The sequence below is a fragment of the Dermacentor variabilis genome, chromosome 9 (assembly GCF_050947875.1).
Source record: "Dermacentor variabilis isolate Ectoservices chromosome 9, ASM5094787v1, whole genome shotgun sequence".
Taxonomy (NCBI): Eukaryota; Metazoa; Arthropoda; class Arachnida; order Ixodida; family Ixodidae; genus Dermacentor; species Dermacentor variabilis.
Window position 1 is genome coordinate 119,417,823 of NC_134576.1, and position 21,524 is coordinate 119,439,346.

At 47.4% G+C, this 21,524-nt stretch overlaps 1 protein-coding gene across 1 annotated transcript; it reads right to left on the reverse strand.

Annotated features, from left to right (window-relative positions):
- Positions 1-1,629: 1,629 nt before the first annotated feature.
- LOC142557371 (chitin deacetylase 8-like) lies at positions 1,630-21,203 on the reverse strand. The gene is made up of 5 exons (XM_075669164.1): positions 21,032-21,203; positions 17,177-17,486; positions 12,241-12,426; positions 5,396-5,647; positions 1,630-3,513 (listed from the first exon to the last, which is right to left on the reverse strand). Exons 1-5 carry the CDS (start codon positions 21,153-21,155, stop codon positions 3,156-3,158), a joined length of 1,230 nt encoding a protein of 409 aa, XP_075525279.1. The 5' UTR covers positions 21,156-21,203; the 3' UTR covers positions 1,630-3,155.
- Positions 21,204-21,524: the final 321 nt, after the last annotated feature.

A 21,524-nucleotide genomic window follows, 5' to 3' on the forward strand; every position in this document is an offset into this window, starting at 1 on the left:
GCGGTGTGCTCAGTGACCACCTATATGCTGCTGCTCACTGGGAGGGCTGATGCAGCAGCATAGCAGACCGATTGAACATTCATGAGCCAACTGCCAGCATTGATTAGGTTGCATGAAGTATATTCTAGACCAGCTCCCAGCATATGTTGACCAAAAATATCCTAGCGATTGCTGTGATGTCACTGTATTCTCGGAACCACCTCGAGGCATAAATCTCGGGATATAAGCCTAGAGTTGGCATCATTGAATCATGGATCCCCGTGAATTGAGCTGTGCTACGTTCATTCTGTCGCAGTATAACGGGAATTATGTAAATTATGTAAACCATGTTGTGTTACAAGACTTGGTAAGATGGCGACGTCTGCTGAGAGAAAAGTTCACTGTGTACAGGACCGTTTATTCTGACTATGTTTTGCCCTGCTATCTGCGTTCCTATTTTATAACGCGATCTTATGTGCGCACACAAGTGTTTCTCGCATTGAGGTCGTCTTTCATCACTTCAGCGAATTTCCGATCCGGATGATACTTGGCTGGACTGCATTGAAGAATTACCGGCATATTTCCGACTATTCACATTTCGCGATAGCAAAGACAAGGGATTCTCTTAACCCTAGATAATGTATTGGCAAGCTTATCAGAGCACCCGAAATAGTTTAGTAGCTTTTCTACAGCCTGTTTCGGTTTCATTTCTAGCGCAGAAGGTAGTTGCGTGGGGAGCAGGACATTGGCAGGATGTCGACACGCGCTCCTGTTCACTCATGGCCCACAATACGTGTAGCACCATAGGAGTCAAGCGAGGGATTTGGTGTGAGTGTAAGTACCCCACAACATTGAATTGAATTCTGAGGTTTTACGTGCCGAAACCAAAATTTCATTATGAGGCACACCGTATATAGTGGAGTACTCCGGATAACTTTGATCACCAGGGGTTTTTAACATGCCCCCAATGCACGGACACGGGCGTTTCAGCATTTTGCCCTCATCAAAATGCGGCCGCGGCCGCCGGGATTTGATCCCGCGACCTTGTGCTTAGCAGCGCGACACCATAGCCGCACAGCCACCACGGCGGGTGCCTCGCAATGTCCTTCTCCCATGTACGTATCTACCTCCTGCGTCATGATCGCCAAACCCTATAAAAAACACTGGCAAACATAATTTGATGTAATACCTTCTCTGCAGCCAATTTTGGTTTCGTTTCCCTGGAGAAACTGTTTAGCACATGACACGGAGGTGACACATAATTTTGAAGAAAGGAACGAACTGATTTATTGTCTAGATGGGTGGCCATCGTGACGAAAGGTATGCACACTAATTTATTGTCTTGCTCCTTGGTCATTATTTCACTCGCAACTGCAATCGCATTTTTTGATAATGTCAAATCAGTTGCAAGTACGCCGCTGGGTGGTCGGTTGGGCCGGATCTGTGTGGCATCGCAAGTGATGTCTGCAACACGGAATGCCTAAACTGCTCCATTTTCAATGTGATGACAGTTTTCGAGATGCTGTTCTGTATGTTGTATGTGTGATGAAATATGATTTAAGCACTTTTCGCTTCACTTTTCTGAGCGCTTGTAGCCTCTGCCTTACAGGGCAATGAGCCATTGCATTTTTTGCTTACATAAGGGAGCATGAATGTCTACGAAGTTATGAGTCATGAAGACGATATTTTTTGTTGACGGAGAACAAAGATGTACGGTACCCTAGCCGTATGCAGCTTCGCTGTAAAACAAGGAATTTGTTGCTGCCTGTCCGATCTGGTGTTGTGACTGACCATATACATGAACGCTAATTGAATGCATAGTAAGATCACTTGCACTTGCGGATGCAGGTGGCCGGCAAGACGTCACATTGTCGTCATTTGTGACAGTCTAATTTGACCAATGTATTTCGTGATCTTTCTACAGGCATCCATTAAAGCACCTCCAGGACGTTTTCCGCCTACCACCTGGCGGACTTGTGTGGATCAAGGGGCTTTTAGCATTTGTGTTTTTTTCACGCCGCATGGTGTGATGCGCGTTGAAGTCGGCGTAAATGATGTATGACGCTTGGAAGCAGTCAGTGGTTCAATTGGAACTTTCTTCTAAAACATGTACACAAATTCAACACCGACTTATTTTTTTAAAGGTTTTTACTGAGTGCAGATTGATATTGGGGGTTTGTGGGATCTGGATATATGGCCACTTTCGTTTCAATTTGAGGCCTTCTGGTATACTATAAGGAAATTTCCATCAACCAGTCTCGAAGTGCTAGTTGCCCTAACAATTACCTCCTGAATTTTTTATGTATCTCACGGGAGCCATTTCGCGATGCAAAGTCCCCTAAAGTTTGTCTGCGAAAATGGTGAAGAGTGAAACTGCTATGAACTGCCGAAACTGCCAGAGCTATAGTTCAGAGGAAGCATGGAGACATTGAAGAAGAAATGCAAAGCACACTGTTTGTGGACGGTGATAATTCCTTCTTCCAAAGAAACATGTATGAGCTGCATATTCGTGACACGTGAGCCACGAACTGCTGCCAAGAAAATTTAAGCTTTTGTAACGAAAAAAAGGCTAACGAAGAAAAGTGCTAAAAACGCGCGGCCCGCCAGAGCACAAGTTTCTCCACTAGGCAGTGCAGAAAACCGCTACATTTGGTGGGAGAACCGCTAAATTGGCAACGCTGGTTGCAATGCTTGTCAGGGCAGGTGCAAGGCTATATAGCATAACTCCTACTGTTTGGCGTCAAGAAACTATCACAGCATCCTTTATAACGTTCACCAGGATACATTTGGTATATTTTGATGCCGCTATGCTTTGAACACAGCAAAGAGCTCCGCAAAGAAACTGCAGAAGAAAGGGCAGTGTTGGCTTTGAGTAATTTTGCTTTAATTTGAACAACTTCCCCATTAACACCTATAGATATCGAAATGAAATTGCGCTGACCTTCTTCATGTAGGTATAGAAACAGGCTTCTAGAATGTGTTGTTCATGAGTTAACGCATAGAACACGGTTAGTTTGTAGAGTCAGTAGGTTTGCATATGTCTGCAATTTTTCTATAAAGTAGCCCGCGTTCCTTGCCAGGTATCACAGCAACAGGTGGTCAACGTCCATTTGAAGGTGCTGGACTGCTAAAGTGCGGTGTTCACTTCAGTCATTGGGCACCAGGTGGTAAGTTCACTAGTTGCCCATGGGATTTCCAACCCACGGATAGTTCTTGGGGCACTGAGAACAGGTCGTCATGTAGCGGTCGCCTCCCAGTGATGTATTCTTGTAGGCACACGTGTTCGCCTTGGGACAGGTGCTTTGCACGACGCCGCCAGGGCACGTATGCTGAACGTAGGCTCCCAGCGGCTTCGGGTCCTGCATGAAGCGTAGCACTTCGGAGATGGTCACGAGAAAGACGTCGTCCTTCTGTAGTAGCCAGTCGACGAACTGCAGGTAGCCCTGCTTGCGACTGGGTTGTTGCAGGTAAGCCTCATGAAGGAACAAAGGGAAAGGTGCTCGGTTGGTCGTGTAGAAGTCCTCAAAGTTGGACCTGCACGGATACAAGTGAGCGCTAACATATATACTGTGTGCATCCATCCAGTCTTCCTGTAGTCATGTAAAATCTCAGATTAAACATAGATTTAGTGACCGAAAAGCACCCTGTGGACGCGTCGTAAAGCAGAGTGGAATGCCTAGTGTACTTCTTTCAACCTACAGCAATTTTCTTTATTTGTGCACGAGTTTCCACACGGTGTTATCGTATTTAACGGGTCACTAAAGGGAAATAAGTCTGACTAGGTTGACAGATTGGGCTTCTGTAATAACGGATTTCTCATTCTTAGCGAGAACAGAGCTTCTGTATGTGCGACAGTGACAAAAATGGAAAATCGGAAGGAAATCTTGCTTATCAAGTGACATCAGCATTAGCTGATCGCAGAAAGTGGCATAGTGGGAGGTCACATGGGGATTACATCAACACGTCCACTTTGGCGTGGGCGGTTCAAATGGAGCAGCAGAGTGCGAGACCTTGGTGGCAATCTTTTACGCAAAAACAAAAGTGATATAATGGCACACAGTAAGCAATATTATGGACTTCTAGACAAATAACATATTGATCTAGCTCGACTTAATATTTTCCTTTATAATCCATTTAGATAAATGCATGCAGGCCTTCTTCGTGAAGAAATTGTACAAGTGCTGCATAAACTAGTTGCCAATTACAAGCGAATCGTGAACTTGTACATAATTAACTCCTCGTAGTCTGCAGGCTGGTGTGTCCGCATCTGTGTACGAATGAATGAATCAATAAATCAATCGAATGGATGAATGAAGCTTTATTTACCACTGGAAAATGATGCAAGGAGATGGCTTGAGAATACTCAATCACTGTACATTTAAGCTTCTCTCTCTCTCTCTCATGCAGCCTTTGTCCCTGGACACGACACAGTCACAAATGAACATCAACTGACCACTGCAGATTCTTTGGCCGGTCAGTGTCGATTGCTGTTGTGCCTCAAGCACCAGCTACACCACAAATTTGTTAGCATTTTCAAAGCTAACTAGAGCCTGTATGGTTTTACCTTTAAGGACTGATGCTTCACTGAGGTGGATGTGCAACTTGCCCTGTTACGAAACTTAAATCAGATCCTGTTTAGTTAATAGTTTGTGCAACGCTTCGAGTTTTCGGAATTAATTGTGTCGGCTGAATGCTCGGAGTCGCCACAATGGGGAATGCACCTAACACTATTATATCAAAGGTCCGCACACTTGATACATGACATCATGCGCGTAGAGCTGCAAAAATAAGGTAAAACATTTCTCAACAGAAGCGTTGCGATATTTTTCGTCCGCTGTTCGCGACTCTGGAGTGCCTGCCAAATGCGGTCAGGCTTCTTTTTTCTCTCTTTTTTTACACTTGGACCCATGGAGAGAATAGCTCTTGACGTAATATGCCATGTTTGGTTCTACAGAGTTGCTTATGTACACCCATATATCGTCATGTGAAGTTTATGGGTGCAAAGAGACCATTGCGCGTTCGTGAATGTTCTCTGTTCGGTATGCGAAGAACAGCGCATCCGCCCCGCGCCCGACATGCTCTACAACAGTCTTTATATGGAAAGCAGAATCCTTCGACTGTGGTTGCAGCCGACGTCAGCCTAAGCTGCTTCAAAAACGCTGCTTCTTTTTTTACATCGATACTGTATTGAATTGTTGGGAAGTCTCTTCGCGCATTTGTGCGTGGACAGGTTATTTTTTGCACTCTCCATCTCCTTTACCCCCTCCTCCTCAGCGTACAGTCGCCAACCGAACAGGTAATCCTGGTTATGACCTCTCTCTCACTCTATGCGCAGTTATCTTTTATTCTCTCGTTCATCCATTCATTCACGCGCCAACCATCCTGCTTACTTCGCCTCGTCCACTTTCTCGCCCACCTGAGGTACTCGAAGGTGTCGTTGGCCGTGATCGGCTGCGGCACGCACATGTCTGCCATGGAGCACGGCAAGTCCTGGCCCGCGCGCTCGCGGAAGAGCACATTCATGGGCACCACCCAGAGACCCGGGTAGGGGTGCTCGGGGCACGGGTACACCATGCAGCTGCTTCGGAAGCCGAAGTCCATGGTGTACGGGTAGACGGGGTTCTCGGGGCCACGTCTGACGCGCTGATGGACCAGGGTGCAGTCGTACCTGCAGGCGTATTGTGACAGTTTCTATATATCGCAAAAAAAAAAGAAGTGTGTTATATACGGGTTCGGTAGAGAATGCGCGCTTGGTTTATCCGATTGCGATATTAGAAGTACACCTTTTTCAACAACCGTTTCGAGCGGGTCAAACGAAATGGCGTAAAGATTCAGGCGTAACACTTATTTTACGAGGGTGTTATATGTTATCAGCAAGGGTGCTTCATATATACTTTACACCATTTGCCTTACGGGGGTTGCTGAAAGGGCGTAAAGATTAAAGGCGTGTAGCAGTCTACTAAGAGTGTAATGCCCTATAGGTGCAAGCTGCCAAACTGTGCACCTTTCATAGCAATGGCAGTTATAATACCCGGACGCTCTAGGTGCGTTCGCAGCGCCGCCATTGTCGAGTGCACCTCTACGGTAGCGCATGCTCGGCACGCGCTCAGGGTTAGTGCGAGGGCCTCCAGAGACGGCAGAGCGCGTTTGGCTGCAAAGACGACCAATCTTGTGTGTTTTTCACTGGTCGATCTGGAACAGCATTTCTTTTTCTTTTTTTGCTCCAAGGCGGCGAATCCACACTTCACTGGTCTGCCTGAAAGCGGATTCGCGCTCTCCGCTGGTCGTGTCTGATCAGCTAGGTCCGCGTCGGGATCGCTTTCACTTGCAACGCTGCCGATCGAGACGCGGATTCGGGCGGAAATAGGGCGAGAAGCGTAAGTGATCGCTTCCGCTCGCTCGGTGACATTCGTTGCCGTGGAAACGCGCACAGCGCGGAAGTCGGTTAGTGTGACGTGTCCGCGCAGACTTCCGGTGAGGACCGATCCACCGCGGCGTATTTTTCGCTCTCCCGCTCTCTATGCTCCCGCTGGCAGCTTCAAATTGGTGAACTGCGAGCACTCGCTCCGCGATGTCGTCGGCCGCTCCAGATCGACCAGTGAAAAACATAAGTGATCAACGCATTGCAAACTCCGGTGACCACGAGGACAGGCTATAGGTGGCAGCACTGTCGGCGGGTTTCCTTAGAACACGCACCTATAAGGCGAGATATAAGAAGGAAGAATCAGCATTTGCTTGCTGCGGTAAAGCTAGGGAAACTATGGAGCATGTTTTATTCGAATGTGAAGACGTCTGCCCAGCGGTCGATTTAGGCACCACTGGCCTCCTTGAAGCCCTTGGGTTCAGCGAGAGCAGTGGAAAAGTAAACATGTCCGCAATAGGGATTAGTAAGAGGCGATTGGAGGATTGGTGGAAGAAAAGTAGGGAAACCACAAAGAACGGAGACGTACAAAAGCACAGTTCGTAATAGGGGATCAGAAAATTTGGTTGTGGGAGTTCATAGTGTTGTTGTTTTTTTCTTGTTTAACCTAGGTAGGACATTAGGGAGTATAATAGCAAGAGCTTGGTGGCGCAACCCACCGCCCCGTTCCAAAGGGGACGCTCATAACATCCATCCATGCTGTGGATCGGTAGTCGAAGGTGCGCATTGAAATGTACTCGGTGGCACTTCGCTGTGGGCGATTTGGGCCGATTGTCTGGCGAGAAAAATGCACTGAATGCAGTGAAGTGATAATTGTCCTCCAATGCCACAAACGCAGTTTCTATTCCACTACGTCGACGTACTTCTTGCGTTCTGCGCATTCTGTTCACCCTGTTGTTGCACAACTAAACTTTCTGCCATTCTCGCACTGGTTATACAAATGCATGTATTCATGTATAGTGAAGTGAAGTTATAGTAGCTAGTTCTTTTGACTCTACTTCACCACTGGTCTACGCATACTTAACTACATTTGACCTCTTTTTCGATGATGTGTCAAATACAAGACGTTTACTAAGTGTAGTTAAAGGATACGCAGCTATGAGTGACTGCACTGTGGCAGGATCGCCATGTGGCTTCACACGCATTTCTTTAGTGGTAGTTGTAAAAATGCAGTATTTTAGCACGAAGGATGCTTTACATTTCTACGTGCATGAGGTTGATGCGAACAATATTCAATTATTTTTAGAGGCAGCTTCAATAGGTTGCTTTCTGTACATTTGAAAATAATGGTCGATACCACCCGTCAAGCTAACGACGCCACACTAATGAGTTCGTTATGTTGGTCACCAGCAACTCAGTTTTACGACGTCCGGTGTCTAGCGACGGTAATGGTACACATGATCCTCTTGTAACACTATATTCCCGGTTCCCTTATGTAGAAGATAAAGTACAAAAGCGCAAAAAGACACTTGCGATGCAAAATATTATGTTGAATTCCAATAGCGGAGTCGGAGCAAGTTTTTCTGCTCGTTTCGGAGCAAGTTTGTTCCAATGACAGAGGGAGGGCGGGACTAAAGTGTTCCAATGAGAGCGTCGGAGTGGATTCAGAGCGGGAGTCACTCCGCGGAGCAGAAAAAGATAATCCGCCAAAAGCGGCAGAGTGGACCGGAAGTCCGCGTGACGTATTTCTTTTACCACGTTTGTCTGCTGGGAGGCGCCACCGGTCACGACTCGCGAGGAAGCAAAAGCTGCTGCACGCTTGGCGAGATATCTATTCCGCACTTTTTAAAAAAAACAACAGGTGACCGGCGCTGAAGAGAGAAGTGACCGGTGCGGCGGTGCTGGGATCAAACAGCGGAAGGAAATGACAACGCGCAAGGTATCCTGGGTAACTCGGCGATAGAAGTTCCGCTTCTGCCTTGCTCCGGCGGCGCAGGTTGTGTTCCACTCGCGGATTTGGAGGCATTGCTCTACGCCAGAGTCGAGTGCTCGCTCGCAGTCTGTCAGCTGCTCCGACTACGCCATTGGTATTCAACATTAAGTTTGCGTAGTGCGATGTCCACATAAAAGGGCACCTCAGGAACCGCTAAGGGAGGTCGCGTAACCGCTAAGCAGCAGCCATGGAATTATACGCCTAAGATCAATTGTGTCCCAATCACATGAGCGCTTAAGATTTTATTCTGCTGAGTGATCTCACGCCACGTCGTTTATTTGTGATGACATCACAAAGATTACATAATTATCAACACATCGCTACAAGGAATCGCTAAAGCGCTGCCTTCAGGTTTCTAAGCGCCCACTTAACTAATTTAAAACGACCCCAAATATTTTTTGTGTGTGAATTGCTTAAATCACAATTCAGCAATCGCGCACTCGACACGTGCAGTCTCTAATTTTATTGCAACCCAAAGGCTACAACGCAAAGTCAAACGAGCCTCTACATCGTAAAAAAACAATGCATACCACAATTTACGACGGCGATATATGTACGCGCACACGTAGACAAGTAGCGGCTGGCAGAAGACGCGACGCGCAATCCGCACTATGCACGTTCAGCCAGTGTCCGCTCGATATCGCGGCCAATACGCCCGATCGCCTCGGCGGCGCATCCCGGCTATAGGGCAGCATTCTACCTTCAGCTGCTGGCATGGCAATGCTGAGCTGCTGCGTCACTGGTCCGAGCGGAAAGGGTAGTAAGCAATAGGGGATGGTTGTCGTTTCGGCGGATTGCCGGATGGGCGGGGGCGCAAACGTGAGCGGCCGGAGCGGTGCAGCCGCCTGGCGGCGTAGAGCTCAACCAGACACAGTGCTGAAATTGCAGTAACCTACCATATCCTGCTTCGCTGCGGGTGCAAATTTACGACAGCGGCGTAATTGTGAACGCGATTACGCCACTGTCGAAAATTTACACCAGCAGCTAAGCAGAATATAGTAATTGGCTCTGTGTATGTGTGGTTCAGCTTTACACCACCAGCTGGCGCCACCAATCTGGCCGCTCACGTTTACGAAACCGCCCGCGCATGCCGGAATACAGGACGCACTAGAATTCTCGAATTAATAGACAATTTTAGTGTGTCCGGTATTACGGCAAGCCCGGGCGGTTTGCCGGTTTAGCGGGGGCGTAAACGTGAGCGGCCAGATTGGTGGCGCGAAGCTCAACCACACAAACACAAAGCTAATTACTACAGTTGGCTTAGCTGCGGGCGTAAATTTTCGACAGCGGCGTAATCCTGTTCACAATTACACCGCTGCCAAAAATTTGCACCAGCAGCGAAGCAGGGTATAGTTACCCTGCTGGGTTACTGCAGTTTTAGCTCTGTGTTTGTCTGGTTGAACTCTACGCCACCAGGCGACTGCACCGCTCCGGCCGCTCACGCCCCCGCAAATCCGGCAATCCGCCCAAACCACCCCCGTTTGCCGGATTAGCGGACAGGCTAGAAGTCTCTATTCTCTATTACAGGAAACCGGACCCCAGACGCACGCGCCAGGCGTCTCAAAGTGCGACTTTGGCGCGAGAGAATCGAGCACGCGTTCGAGGCTCTAATAGCAGTTAGAGCATCGGGCGCTGGAAGACGGAGGCTGTGATCCCACCGTAGGTCACGCGTTTATATTATAGCATTATAGGCGCACTTCACCCACTTTGGAGCTGTCTAACAGCTAAGACTCGCGAGGCATGTAGAGCGTACGCGGTGCGCCACCGTGTGCACAAAAAAGAAAAGCAAATTTGTAAAAGATGCAAGGTACACAAACGTCACTTTGATGGAGTATTGTGAAGGTAGCCCGTGACGCACGCGCGTGATGCTGTCGTGACGTCACAATCACATATTTATTTAACAATGTCCTTACAGGCCTCGTATGAGGCATTGGGTAAGGGGGGCGTTACAATAAGATTTGAGTATGATACCGCATATTGTTAGAGCGTTAGCTGTCCTATGTTCCGCCCTATTTTTTTTTCACCTTGGTAGAATATGGGTGCCGCTGTGTTTTTGTTTACATAACGGGAAAGTATTGACTGTTACTGAAGGAAGAAATTGTGTGTGTATATATATATAATGTATATATATAGTCATACCATGAGAAGCCAACAAACACTGACACCAAAGACAACATAGGGGAAATTACTTGTGCTGAATAAATGAAATAAAGAAACGATAAATTAGTGGAAATTAAAGTGGATGAAGAAACAACTTGCCGCAGGTGGGAGCCGAACCCACAACCTTCGCATTTCGCGTGCGATGCTCTACCAATTGAGCTACCGCGGCGGCGTTTCCCCATCCACTTTCTTGGGTATTTATGTGTACTAGTAGAACCCTGGGAGCGTTAGCCAGCGCCACCACTCATACACCTAGCGAAATGCGAAGGTTGTGGGTTCGGCTCCCACCTGCGGCAAGTTGTTTTTTCATCCACTTTAATTTCCACTAATTTATCGTTTCTTTATTTCATTTATTCAGCACAAATAATTTCCCCTATGTTGTCTTTGGTGTCAGTGTTTGTTGGCTTCTCATGGTATGACTAATAAAAATCGGGCCCCTCGGTTAACCCCCTCTCTTCTCGTTTATTACATAACGAGGGTCTCGAATCCGGCAACATTGATGCCTTCAGGTAGCATATGTGGCTGTATTGACCAGTTGCCTTCACCCAAAAAGATCACGTTCTCGTGACGCCTGCGGCAAAAACGACGTTCCACGTCCGCCGCCTAGGTCTATGAGTGGTGGCGCTGGCTAACACTCCCAGGGTTCTACTAGTACACATAAATACCCAAGAAAGTGGATGGGGAAACGCCGCCGCGGTAGCTCAATTGGTACAACATCGCACGCGAAATGCGAAGGTTGTGGGTTCGGCTCCCACCTGCGGCAAGTTGTTTTTTCATCCACTTTAATTTCCACTAATTTATCGTTTCTTTATTTCATTTATTCAGCACAAGTAATTTCCCCTATGTTGTCTTTGGTGTCAGTGTTTGTTGGCTTCTCATGGTATGACTAATAAAAATCGGGCCCCTCGGTTAACCTCCTCTCTTCTAGCTTTTATATATATATATATATATATATATATATATATATATATATATATATATATATATATAACGCGGTTTTACGTGTCAAAACAACGATCTGATTATGAGGCACGCCGTAGTGGGTGATTGCGGAATGATTTCGACCGCCTGGGATTCTTTAACGTGCACCTAAACGTAACTACACGGGTGTTCTCGCATTCCGCCCCCATCTATATGCGGTTGTGGCCGGGACTCGATCCCACGACCTCTTGCTTGGAGGAAGAAAGTCGAACTTATTCCTTTAAATACTGAATTCGGCTCGGCCAACATCAGCCCCGCTATACATAAATGTCACGTCGTGGATTTCGAAGTAATTTCCGCTGTTTGCGTCGTTTTCGACGGAGAAAATGTTGTCGAAATTCGCCTTGTTTTACCTCCGCTGCCTCTGGACACGCAACGAGCAGCAGCAGCCTTACAAACGACTGAACAAGCCCGAGCGAATGCCAAAACGTCATGATGTTCTGCTCCCACGTGACCACCAACCTTTATCTGCATGAGGTCCTGACTGAATGAACACTTACTGGAAAACGAAAGCGTTACTGGTTCCTATGGGTACATATATATATTAAATTATTTAGGGTGCTGCGAGGTTTGGCAGTATCTTGTTCTCTTGAATTTAGAGATTGAGGGCCTTCATTTAACGCACAAAACTGAAAACTAAGTAACGCAATTTCAGTACTGTTTTAATTTTATCTGTTTGTTCGCGCCCACTTTCTATGTGTGAGAATAAGAACACAGGACACTGGATATCCACTTTTCTGTTTAACAAGTTCTAAGCTTTTCTTACCGGAAATGTTGCGCTTGCATGCGGAAGAGCTGGTCTCCTCCGGTGTAGAGGAATGGGCCCCTGGCACCGGTCACATCCGACGGTGGCACATTCGCAAACGTCTCCATCATGATCTTTTGATCCAGCATCTCCCGTTCCCACTGGGTGCTGTTGATGGTGTTCCAGTAGTCCCAGTCGGCTCGGTGGCTGCGCGACGCGACAAAAAAAGTGCGCAGACTGAGAAGGAGAGCGAGAGCTTACAGAAAAGTTATGCTTGAGCAACACATTGTGGAAGTCAGTGAGGCAGTGTTTTGCGAAGAAATGCCGACAAGGGAACACGCTGTTCCAAGGGTAACCGGTCCACAATTGACTACTGTCGCAAACCGAGAAACTCTTTTGAATGTCTTGTTGGACACGCCATGACCCGCGAAAGTCACTAGACAGTTTTAGTATAGCGTGCGCTATACCATTGCGTACGCTAAAAAATAGCGGGTCGTCACTGCGCATGCGCTGAACGCTAAACGAAATAGCGGGTATAGCGGGCGTACGCAACGCAAACGAGTTAGCGTTAGCGTTTTTGCGGGGTTTGTGGAGTTTGCGGGAAACATGGCGGCGGTCCCGGCTGCCCGCTTCGAATTGAATTTGGCGTTGCTTTTGTAAAATGCACTTCGTTCTTAGCAAATGACTGTGTAAACGGCTTTCGCTTAGTATCAGGCCGCTTCGACGACACAGTATTATGGATAACCTCGTGGTGTTTTCGAGATCGCTTCTCGTTTCGAGCGAGTCGAAGCCTAACGAAAGAAACGTTCGAGATGTCAGCGCCACCTATCGCTACAGGCGCGAAATAGCCGCAACGACGGCATATAGCCTCTGAGATCCGAAGATATCGCCGGCCAACTAAAATTGTAGAAAACGTGCGCTGCTTAGCGTACGCTATATAATAGGGAGTTTTAGAATAGGGGCCCCAATAGTTTGGGGCCCCAAAGAGCTTTGCGGGTGTTAGCGTTGGGACACGTAGGAGTGAAGAGTTTTAGAATAGGGTTTTACGTTTGCGGATAGCGTCTTGCGCTTACAGCGCCACTACGGCGTCAAAGAAAAGCTATTAGAAATAATTAAATAAAATATACCATTTTACGATACGAATAATAATTTTGACTTGCGTGTATTCGCATTTAATTACAATTTAGAGGCTATTCTGTAAGCAGCAAACAATTAGTTGCGCTTAGTTATGAGCAAACCAACTATACTAGCCTTCACCAGCCAAGCTTAGCCGTGTTAGGCCTACGAGCCATAAAACCACAATCGAATTCAAAATCAGCGGCGTCTAATGAGTCAATCTTTATAACACACGCTAGTTGAGAGAAAGCGATAACCGCAGTCACTTCTCCTAGCTTGCGAACTTCACGCGTTACCGCGAATCGAATCCAGTTCGGTGCTAGGTTAGAACCGTCGCTTCGATGGGTGCCGCCATGTTTGCCGACGCAAAACTTTTGGGGCCGCTATTTGGGCTCCCGCTAAATCGGTGAAATAGCGTTCCCAACGCAAAACCCAAAGGCAGTTGCGTCTTGCGCATGCGCAGTGGCTTCGACGCTATTTCTTTGGGGCCCCTATTCTAAAACTCGCTAATAGCGTATAGCGTACGCTAGAGTTACTTACGCTAAACTAAAACTGTCTACTATCTTCCTGTGTACCTCTGTGCTGTCTGTAGTTGGTGCAGGTTACGATGAAAAATCTGGCGGTGGGTGTCAGATCAAACTCATAAAAATTTGGGGACGCACAGTTCAAAACTGGGGCGCTATAACGTGAAGATATTCCAAACTTTTCTATTCTAATTCTGTAATCAGCCCTCCGCGACTGGTCAAAAGCTTTTTTGGGCCACCCCCACTCCGCCTGTCAGTCGCGCGACGTCACGCAAACCGCGATAGCTACCACTCTCATTATGCATGATTGGACTGAACAAAAGAAATCGGGAATTATGACCTTTAATGCAGAGACTGAGTAATGACGTGGTATCAGTTCAATGGAAAGTGGTACCCACTGTCAAGCAATACATATGCCTAGGTTAAGCGTAAACGAATGAAACTCGTGCTAAAGTGCCCACCGAGATAACGTAAAAATGAAAGGGAAGGGGAATGTAGCAGTAATGAAACACAAAGCGCTTCGGGGCTTCAATAAATATGAGTTGGTGCGTGGAATCTCGAAATGAATTATGGTGCCAGCGCTAACGTTCGCTAGTGCCATTCTGTGCTTAATATAGGATATCTTGTGGCGGTTAGAAATTAACCAAATATGGGCGGGCCATTTGGCTTTGACGGCCCACGGTAAAGTGCCAAATGAGGCAGCACAGGGGGGCCATGGGTTGGGCCTCTTTTGAAGTCAGAGAAGCGCAGAGCAAAATTAGTTTTGAAGAAAAACTCAGGAACATGGATGAACATAAATGGGTGGCAAAAGTGCACAAGTATCTTCACTTGAAAAGCGTGGACACAAAATGCATGGAGGAAGAGGGCAGGAAAGTTGGCAACCAAGCACAGGGTAATTGAAACTGTGAATAGACAACCAGATTTCATCAGAAAGTAAGTGAGACAAACAGAGACAGTGAATTGTATGCAAAGAATAGAAGCAAAGAAATATCATGGAGCATTATAAGAATGCACGGGAAGAAAGAAATTAGAAGGGCGAATCTGTACAATATGCCATTTAAGGCTCGAGCTGATTGCCGAAGAACAAAAAACATACCGCAGCTAATATTCGCAACAAGATTAGACGTGTATGCTACAGCAAAAAGATGCGGCTGAAGTTCAACGTGTCTTGAACCCTGTTATACGAACGAAAGCTCTGGTAAGCATGTTTAGACACGGCTTTGCTTTTAAAATTTTATTGCACATCAAAGGCTTCATCACTGGAGAATTTTTGTGCGACCGGTATTCCGGCAAGCGAGGGCTGTTTGCCGGATGAGCAGGGGCGTGAGCGGCGAGATTGGTGACGCCAGCTGGTGGTGCGAAGCTCAACCACAAACACAGAGCCAATTACTGTATTCTTCTTAGCTGGGGTGCACATTGTCGACAGCGGCGTTATCGTGTTCACAATTACGCCGCTGCCGAAAATTTGCACCAGCAGCGAAGCAGAATATAGTAGCTTACTGCAATTTTAGCTCTATGTTTGTCAGGTTGAGCTCTACACCACCAGGCGGCTGCGCGGCTCCGGTCGCTCACGTTTACACCCCGTTTGCCGAAACCGCCCCCGTTTGCCGAAATAGCGGACACGCTAAAAGTCTCTACTGTCTTGCTGTAGCTTGTCTAAGGTAAGGACTGATTTGCGGTCTGTAAAGTAGTTGCTTGCAGTTAGAACTTGGTTTACTATAATGTTCAGACTCAGCTTGGCGCCTACGGCGAAGAGTTGACGCGCTCGCATCGGTGGGTGCTTCATCCATGGCGAGACTGAGCGACCAAGCCCCGGCGAGGCAGCTGTTAAACCGTCGCGTAATCACGTGGCACACGGCGGCGAGGCTCAAGCGAGCGCAGCTGCGACGCCTCTCCGCAGCGGATCACGTGACGTGACGTCACACCTTCACGCTCTGCGCCATTGGCTGAAGTTCAAGCGCATGCAGAGATTGACCTTGCGAGTTGTACCTCGAGGAATAGCGCTTTCGATCTAAAATCCGGAGGCCACTCAGAACGTCCTAATTGAATGTGAAGGGACTCGCCGAGTGAGACCCGTAGGTAACGTACACCTTCGAGAAGCGCTTCGATTTAAAGTGGATGGGAGCGGCCGGTCAGCAATCGAGATGAGCAATATATTTTTAGGGTATTGGCTGAAGAAAAGCAGGGAAGAGATTGATAGAACCGGAGTCATTGCAGGCGTAGGTAATGGTATATGTATAGTGATACAGATTTTAGATGCTAAAGGTAGCATCAAGATCAGATAGGCAAGGCTAGATAGCGATAGGTGTAATAAAACCTGGTTAAAACAAGCTGTTTAGGGGACTATTTGTCCCCGCCCCGTTTCGCAAGGGACGCCAATGATGATGATAATAATAATAATAATAATAATAATAATAATAATAATAATAATAATAATAATAATAATAATAATAATAATATAGTTCGACACCACTTATAGTTACGGAGCATCGAGATGATGCCAACCAAGAGAGGACGTTAGAGACATCTCGAACCCCCCCTCATCTCTGGCATTTACGGTGATTGCACAGGAAACGCAGTGCCATGTGCTGCGTCGTTTGAGGCATCGAGTTTCTCACTATATTACCGAGAGGGAAATCTGGCGCTGCTGCACTGTGTTATGCATGGGGATGCCGGTATATTGTGACTTCGGTTTGGCATCTGTTCTCGGAGAGCCAGGCAAGCACCGTTCCGTCTGTCGCAATGATTAATTTTCTACTAAAACAGCATTTAAGAAGCTGTTTCAGCTTTATTATTACACAAAAACATGTTTTGTTTAACTATGAGCACTTGTCATTGCATGTACAATTATATGAAACGTAAGAAGTATCAGCGGACCGCTAAAGTTGGACAGACGACAAGATTCGTGCTCGCTTTGGAACAGTTTTGTCGTCTGTTCTTGCTTTTCTTCGCTTGCGCATGCATTGTAGGTGAGTAAAGATGTAATATGCGTTAATGGAAATATTTTATGAAGATTTTACTCTAAAACGTGTTCTTTGTGTAGCCATATCCACGTTTTAGACGAAGCCTCTTACAACACCAGCCAACACAAGCCTCGCAGACACACATACCGTCATTCCCACGACGGCACAGCGCCCCTTAGGAAACTCCCATAGACGGTGGCGCCAGATTTCCCCCTAGGTGTTATGGTGAGAAGCTCTATGGTTTGAGCACGGCCGGACTCGACTCGCTCGCTCCTCCGCGGCGGAGAGAGTGGAGTCCGGCCGTGATTTGAAGACTGTGAAACATACGCACGTGACCTCTGCCCGTCCAATCACCTGATCGAGTGCACGGCGATCTCGTTGCCCCAAGAGTGCAGCGCGTTGACGGCCGCGTAGTTCGTGTGCTCGTGCGACACGAAGAAAGTGGCCGCGATGCCGCAGCCGTTCGCCTTGTTCTTCCTGGCGGAACCCTCGAGCAGCTCGCGGTAGAAGGCCATGTTGGTCACCGTCACGGCGTCGTCGAACGTCAGCGTCACGAACTGCGGCACCTGGTCGGGTCGCATGCCTGCGGGGGGCTTGTCGGAGGCGCATGCGCAGTGCGGGCGCAAGCAGACGGCCTCGTTGCAGCCGGCGTCCAGATCCAGCGCTATGAGGTGAAAATACGATGGAGACACGATTTTGGTAGTTCTTTTAGCAGGCTTTATAAGGCCCTGATTGCCGTCTACATCAATCCCCCTCTCCCATCCTTTTCAATCTCTTAGATTGGCCCGCTTTATTGGGCGAGAAAACGGCGGAGTAGACTCGCCACACTACGGTGAGGTCTAGCACAGACAGCTTTAATTCTGAAGAAAGGGAACTACGCGTTTGAAGGTGCATACTTGTGCAGCACCTGTATATATATATATGCAGGCTGGCAGTAGCTTCTTTTCGCATTTGCACTATATTTTCGCTCCTTATTTTAGATTCAGCTGAAAGATCAGGTATAGAGGTTGCAAGCATCTGCTATTTGCTACTAACACGCCTTGGTTTCTTCCCAAATCATCATTAAAGCGAAATTTTGTTTGGGTGTTTGGGGAGGAGGGGAGAGTTTGGCATAGTTGTGTTTCTCTTCGAGTAGATGACGTAGGGGTCAGGTGACAGACTCCGTTCATTACGCGACAAAATCAAAAACAACTGTAACAAAATCTCGTTACTGCATCAACCATCCACCTTCAACCACGTAATTGGTAGGAATTTTTCGGTCTGTGCTCACCCCCAGAACAGACGTCAAGTGGCAGCTGGAAAAGGGGTTTGTATTTGAGTTTCCGTGTAACAGAACTATGTTTTCTTGTATATTCGAATTACCATGCCACGCTATCATGTCTGCAGGTTGTGTGTGAGTCGTACTTTAGGAATTTGACGCATTTTACTGACAGAAATTCAATGAGCTCATTAACGAACTTGCGCCAGGCGGAGGGCCAACAAGAATAAAGGCTTATGCTGCCCCTCCGCACACGTGCGGGCACGCGTGATGAACTTGTGCACACAATGTATGTGTCCTTGATGCGTGGCCGCTCTGCCCTTTGCATCTGTCGCACAACGTGTACTGCGACCGTAGTCGACATTATGGCGCACACTGGATGGATGTTACAGCGACCCCTTTGGAACGCGGCGGTGGGTTGCGCCACCAAACTCTCGCTATTATACTGCCTAATATCCTACCTTGGTTCATAAAGAAAATAGAAACACTATGAACTCCAACAACTAAGTTTTCTGACCCTTTATTGCGAACTTTGCTTCTGTACAATGTCCAAAAACAGAACGGCCACCTAGCGGCCGCCGCCACTCAGACAGACCTCAAACGGCATCTGGAATAAAGGCTTTGGCTCTAAGTTTGCGCGTGTCATAATCATATGTCATCTCGTATATTCGTATTTCAGTGCGAAGCTATCATGTCCGAAGCTCGTGTGCAAGTCGTACTTTACGCATTTTTACAGCGAAGCTGTTAGCCTCTGGATGGTCGTCCTTTTTCGTGTCCCCGTCCGTCAACAAAAAAATGTGAGCCGATACCGGCGGCAGCGTAGGGCCAGGAGCAGTGCCTCGTACCCCGTAAGGCGGAGGCTCCAAGCAGCCAGCAAAGTGAAGCGAACAGGGCATATATTCTTTGGTATCACGCGTACAGCATGCAGAACAGCACGCGTTTCGATAAAGAACAGTCACGAAGCAATCATCCGAACCACACAGTTGATGATAAGGCGCTCCTGATAACAATGCGAAGCACGTAGCGCTCCCCGCACACGTTTCCCGATAAAGATTACCGTTGCTCAAGCAGCCGCCCCGACGGGAGCTTGCGACGTGGGGAGCGACGTCTCTACCCCCACTTTCGTATATACAAGAACCAGCCTTGCAACTGTTTCAATGTTGTTGGCGTGCTGTCAAAATTACCATTACTCATTACTCTAAATTACCATTACTACCATTACTCTAAAGCAATAAGGCATTGCATACCCTCATCAGCAGTTGTAGTGGTGGTTTTCGACAGCTACGCTGGACATCCACATTGGCAGGGCCGAGAGGCGGGAGCCTCCGAGATCCCCTCGGTGAAGCGACCAAGGATGCGTCACAACGGAGATCTTGGAGGCCCCCGTGCCTGCTTTCGTGTTAATTAATAATGCACGTTTATAAATTAAGGAGCTCTAGCCCTCCACCTTTGGTGGGAGTCGAGCCCACGACCTTTGTTGTTAATTAAGGCGAAGTTAAATTAAGGCGACTGAAAGGGCATAGACATCGCGCGGTAGTCGCAATGCTTTGGCATTCAGTGCCCCTTCAATTTTTGGCGTTCTGCCGCCGAGCACGAGGTCGGGGTTCGATTCGGTGGCAATCGCATTATCCGACGGGAGTGAAATAGGAAAAGAACATTCGTACTGTACCGCGCTTTGTGTGCAGGTGGTCGAAATTAATCCGGAGCACTTCGCTGTACAGCGTCCCCCAGAGCAGACGGCGCAGAACATAAAATTTTCGCAAATTGGGAAAGACAACTTTTGTACAAATAAGCACACGTGAAATACTATAGCGCACGAAAGTAATGAAAATCCACGCGGAGCAAGAATACAGCACTGTGAAGACACAATAACCGGAAAATACGTATGCACAAGTATGTAATAAAACGGAACTTCTGAAAATAGGTTAAGGTTCCGCGGGCAGGAAATGAAGTCAGTGCTGATACTTAAGTAAATATCAGCGTGACAGCTCGTCATTATTGTACACCGCTGCTATTCTATACTGCCGAGTATAGTGCGTGCCACTAAGTTGGCGAAACGAAATGATGTCGACATCACGAGAAGTATAGGGAAAGCAGAGACAAAGTAACGCGAGCTAGTTAGCTCTAACCTGTTTGCGCTCTATTTCTCCATGATCGTATACATTAAAGGGCGCTTTATATCAGGCTTTCAGTATTCGTGATGCACGTGACACATATGTTCTTACTCGCTGCTATTCCTGCTGAACCGTCCTAAACGGCAGTTTTCTTTTTTTTTTTTCATTTTGAAACGGAGAGATAAAATCTATCCCGATTGCTGGCAGCGCATGTCTCATTAAGGTTTTCAGTTTCTAGAGAAGCGTTGCCCAAAATCGGAAAACTTACGGGGAAAAATAAAGCTCATTGAAGATACGCACCTCGTCAGTCGAGGTCGAGCATTCCCCCTTACCATTTCACATGCTGATCCTGAAACCTACACTTTGACTTTACACCGTGCAGTTCATATATGTTCTCGATCACGTGTTGCAAGTCGTCGCCACTGCCTTGCAGAACGTCGTCTGCTGATCGCAGCTAGGTTGCTGATATATATGTACAGTGAAGTAGACGCGCGTATGAAGCGGTTCATTGACGTTTCGGCCGGGGTCCGGCCTTCATCAGAACCTGATTCTGATGAAGGCCGGACCCCGGCCGAAACGTCAATGAACCGCTTCATACGCACGTCTATTTCACTGTGAATATTTACCCGGACCCAGAACTGCTTTTTTTTCTGGTATATATATATATATATATATATATATATATATATATATATATATATAGACCTTGCCTACCTAGCATGTTGACTATTTCTCGGTGCTGGCTCTATATATAGGGATGGGGGTTGAATACTCTGAGGCAAACAGACGGCTCGACAGCGAGCATGAGGCGACGTATGCGAGGCGGCGAAGCGTTACCTGACTTCTGGTAAGAAGAGGGTGTCGTCTGCTCCACCGTTGCGGCACTCGTAGCATCGGACCCGAGCCATCCCAATGCCGCCAACAAAAGGACGCACTGAACAAGGAGCTCTTTTCGAAGCATCGCGTCCGCTCGGAGCCGACAGCTGTGGATCCGACTGTTTCCCCGATCGACGCTCGGAATGGAAGTATATAATGCCTCGAAATGCAGGAGCTAAGAACCCTTGTACTGATAGATAAGAACAATTGCTTTGTCGGAGGAGGCGTGCAGTTTCCTCGTTCCACTGATTCTGTGACGGGCGTACAACGTCCACCGACCTGATTGCTCGATAAGGTCGATGGCGAGGGTCTTAATCAATGTCTATATTTAATCGAGTTTTTTAGCAGATAAAAGCAGTTATGAGCTGTAGTATGCTCTGATGATCATGAGAAGGAAATTTGCAGAGGAATAAAAATCGGCTGGAGCGCACACGGCTTCAGACATTACCAAATC

Coding starts and splice junctions, on each gene's coding strand:
- LOC142557371 (XM_075669164.1), bottom strand. CDS start 21,155: ATGCTTCGAAAAGAGCTCCTTGTTCAGTGCGTCCTTTTGTTGGCGGCA. Junction 17,487..21,031: donor CTCTTCTTACCAGAAGTCAG/GTAACGCTTCGC, acceptor TTCACCTCATAG/CGCTGGATCTGGACGCCGGC. Junction 3,514..5,395: donor GACACCTTCGAGTACCTCAG/GTGGGCGAGAAA, acceptor GTATCCGTGCAG/GTCCAACTTTGAGGACTTCT.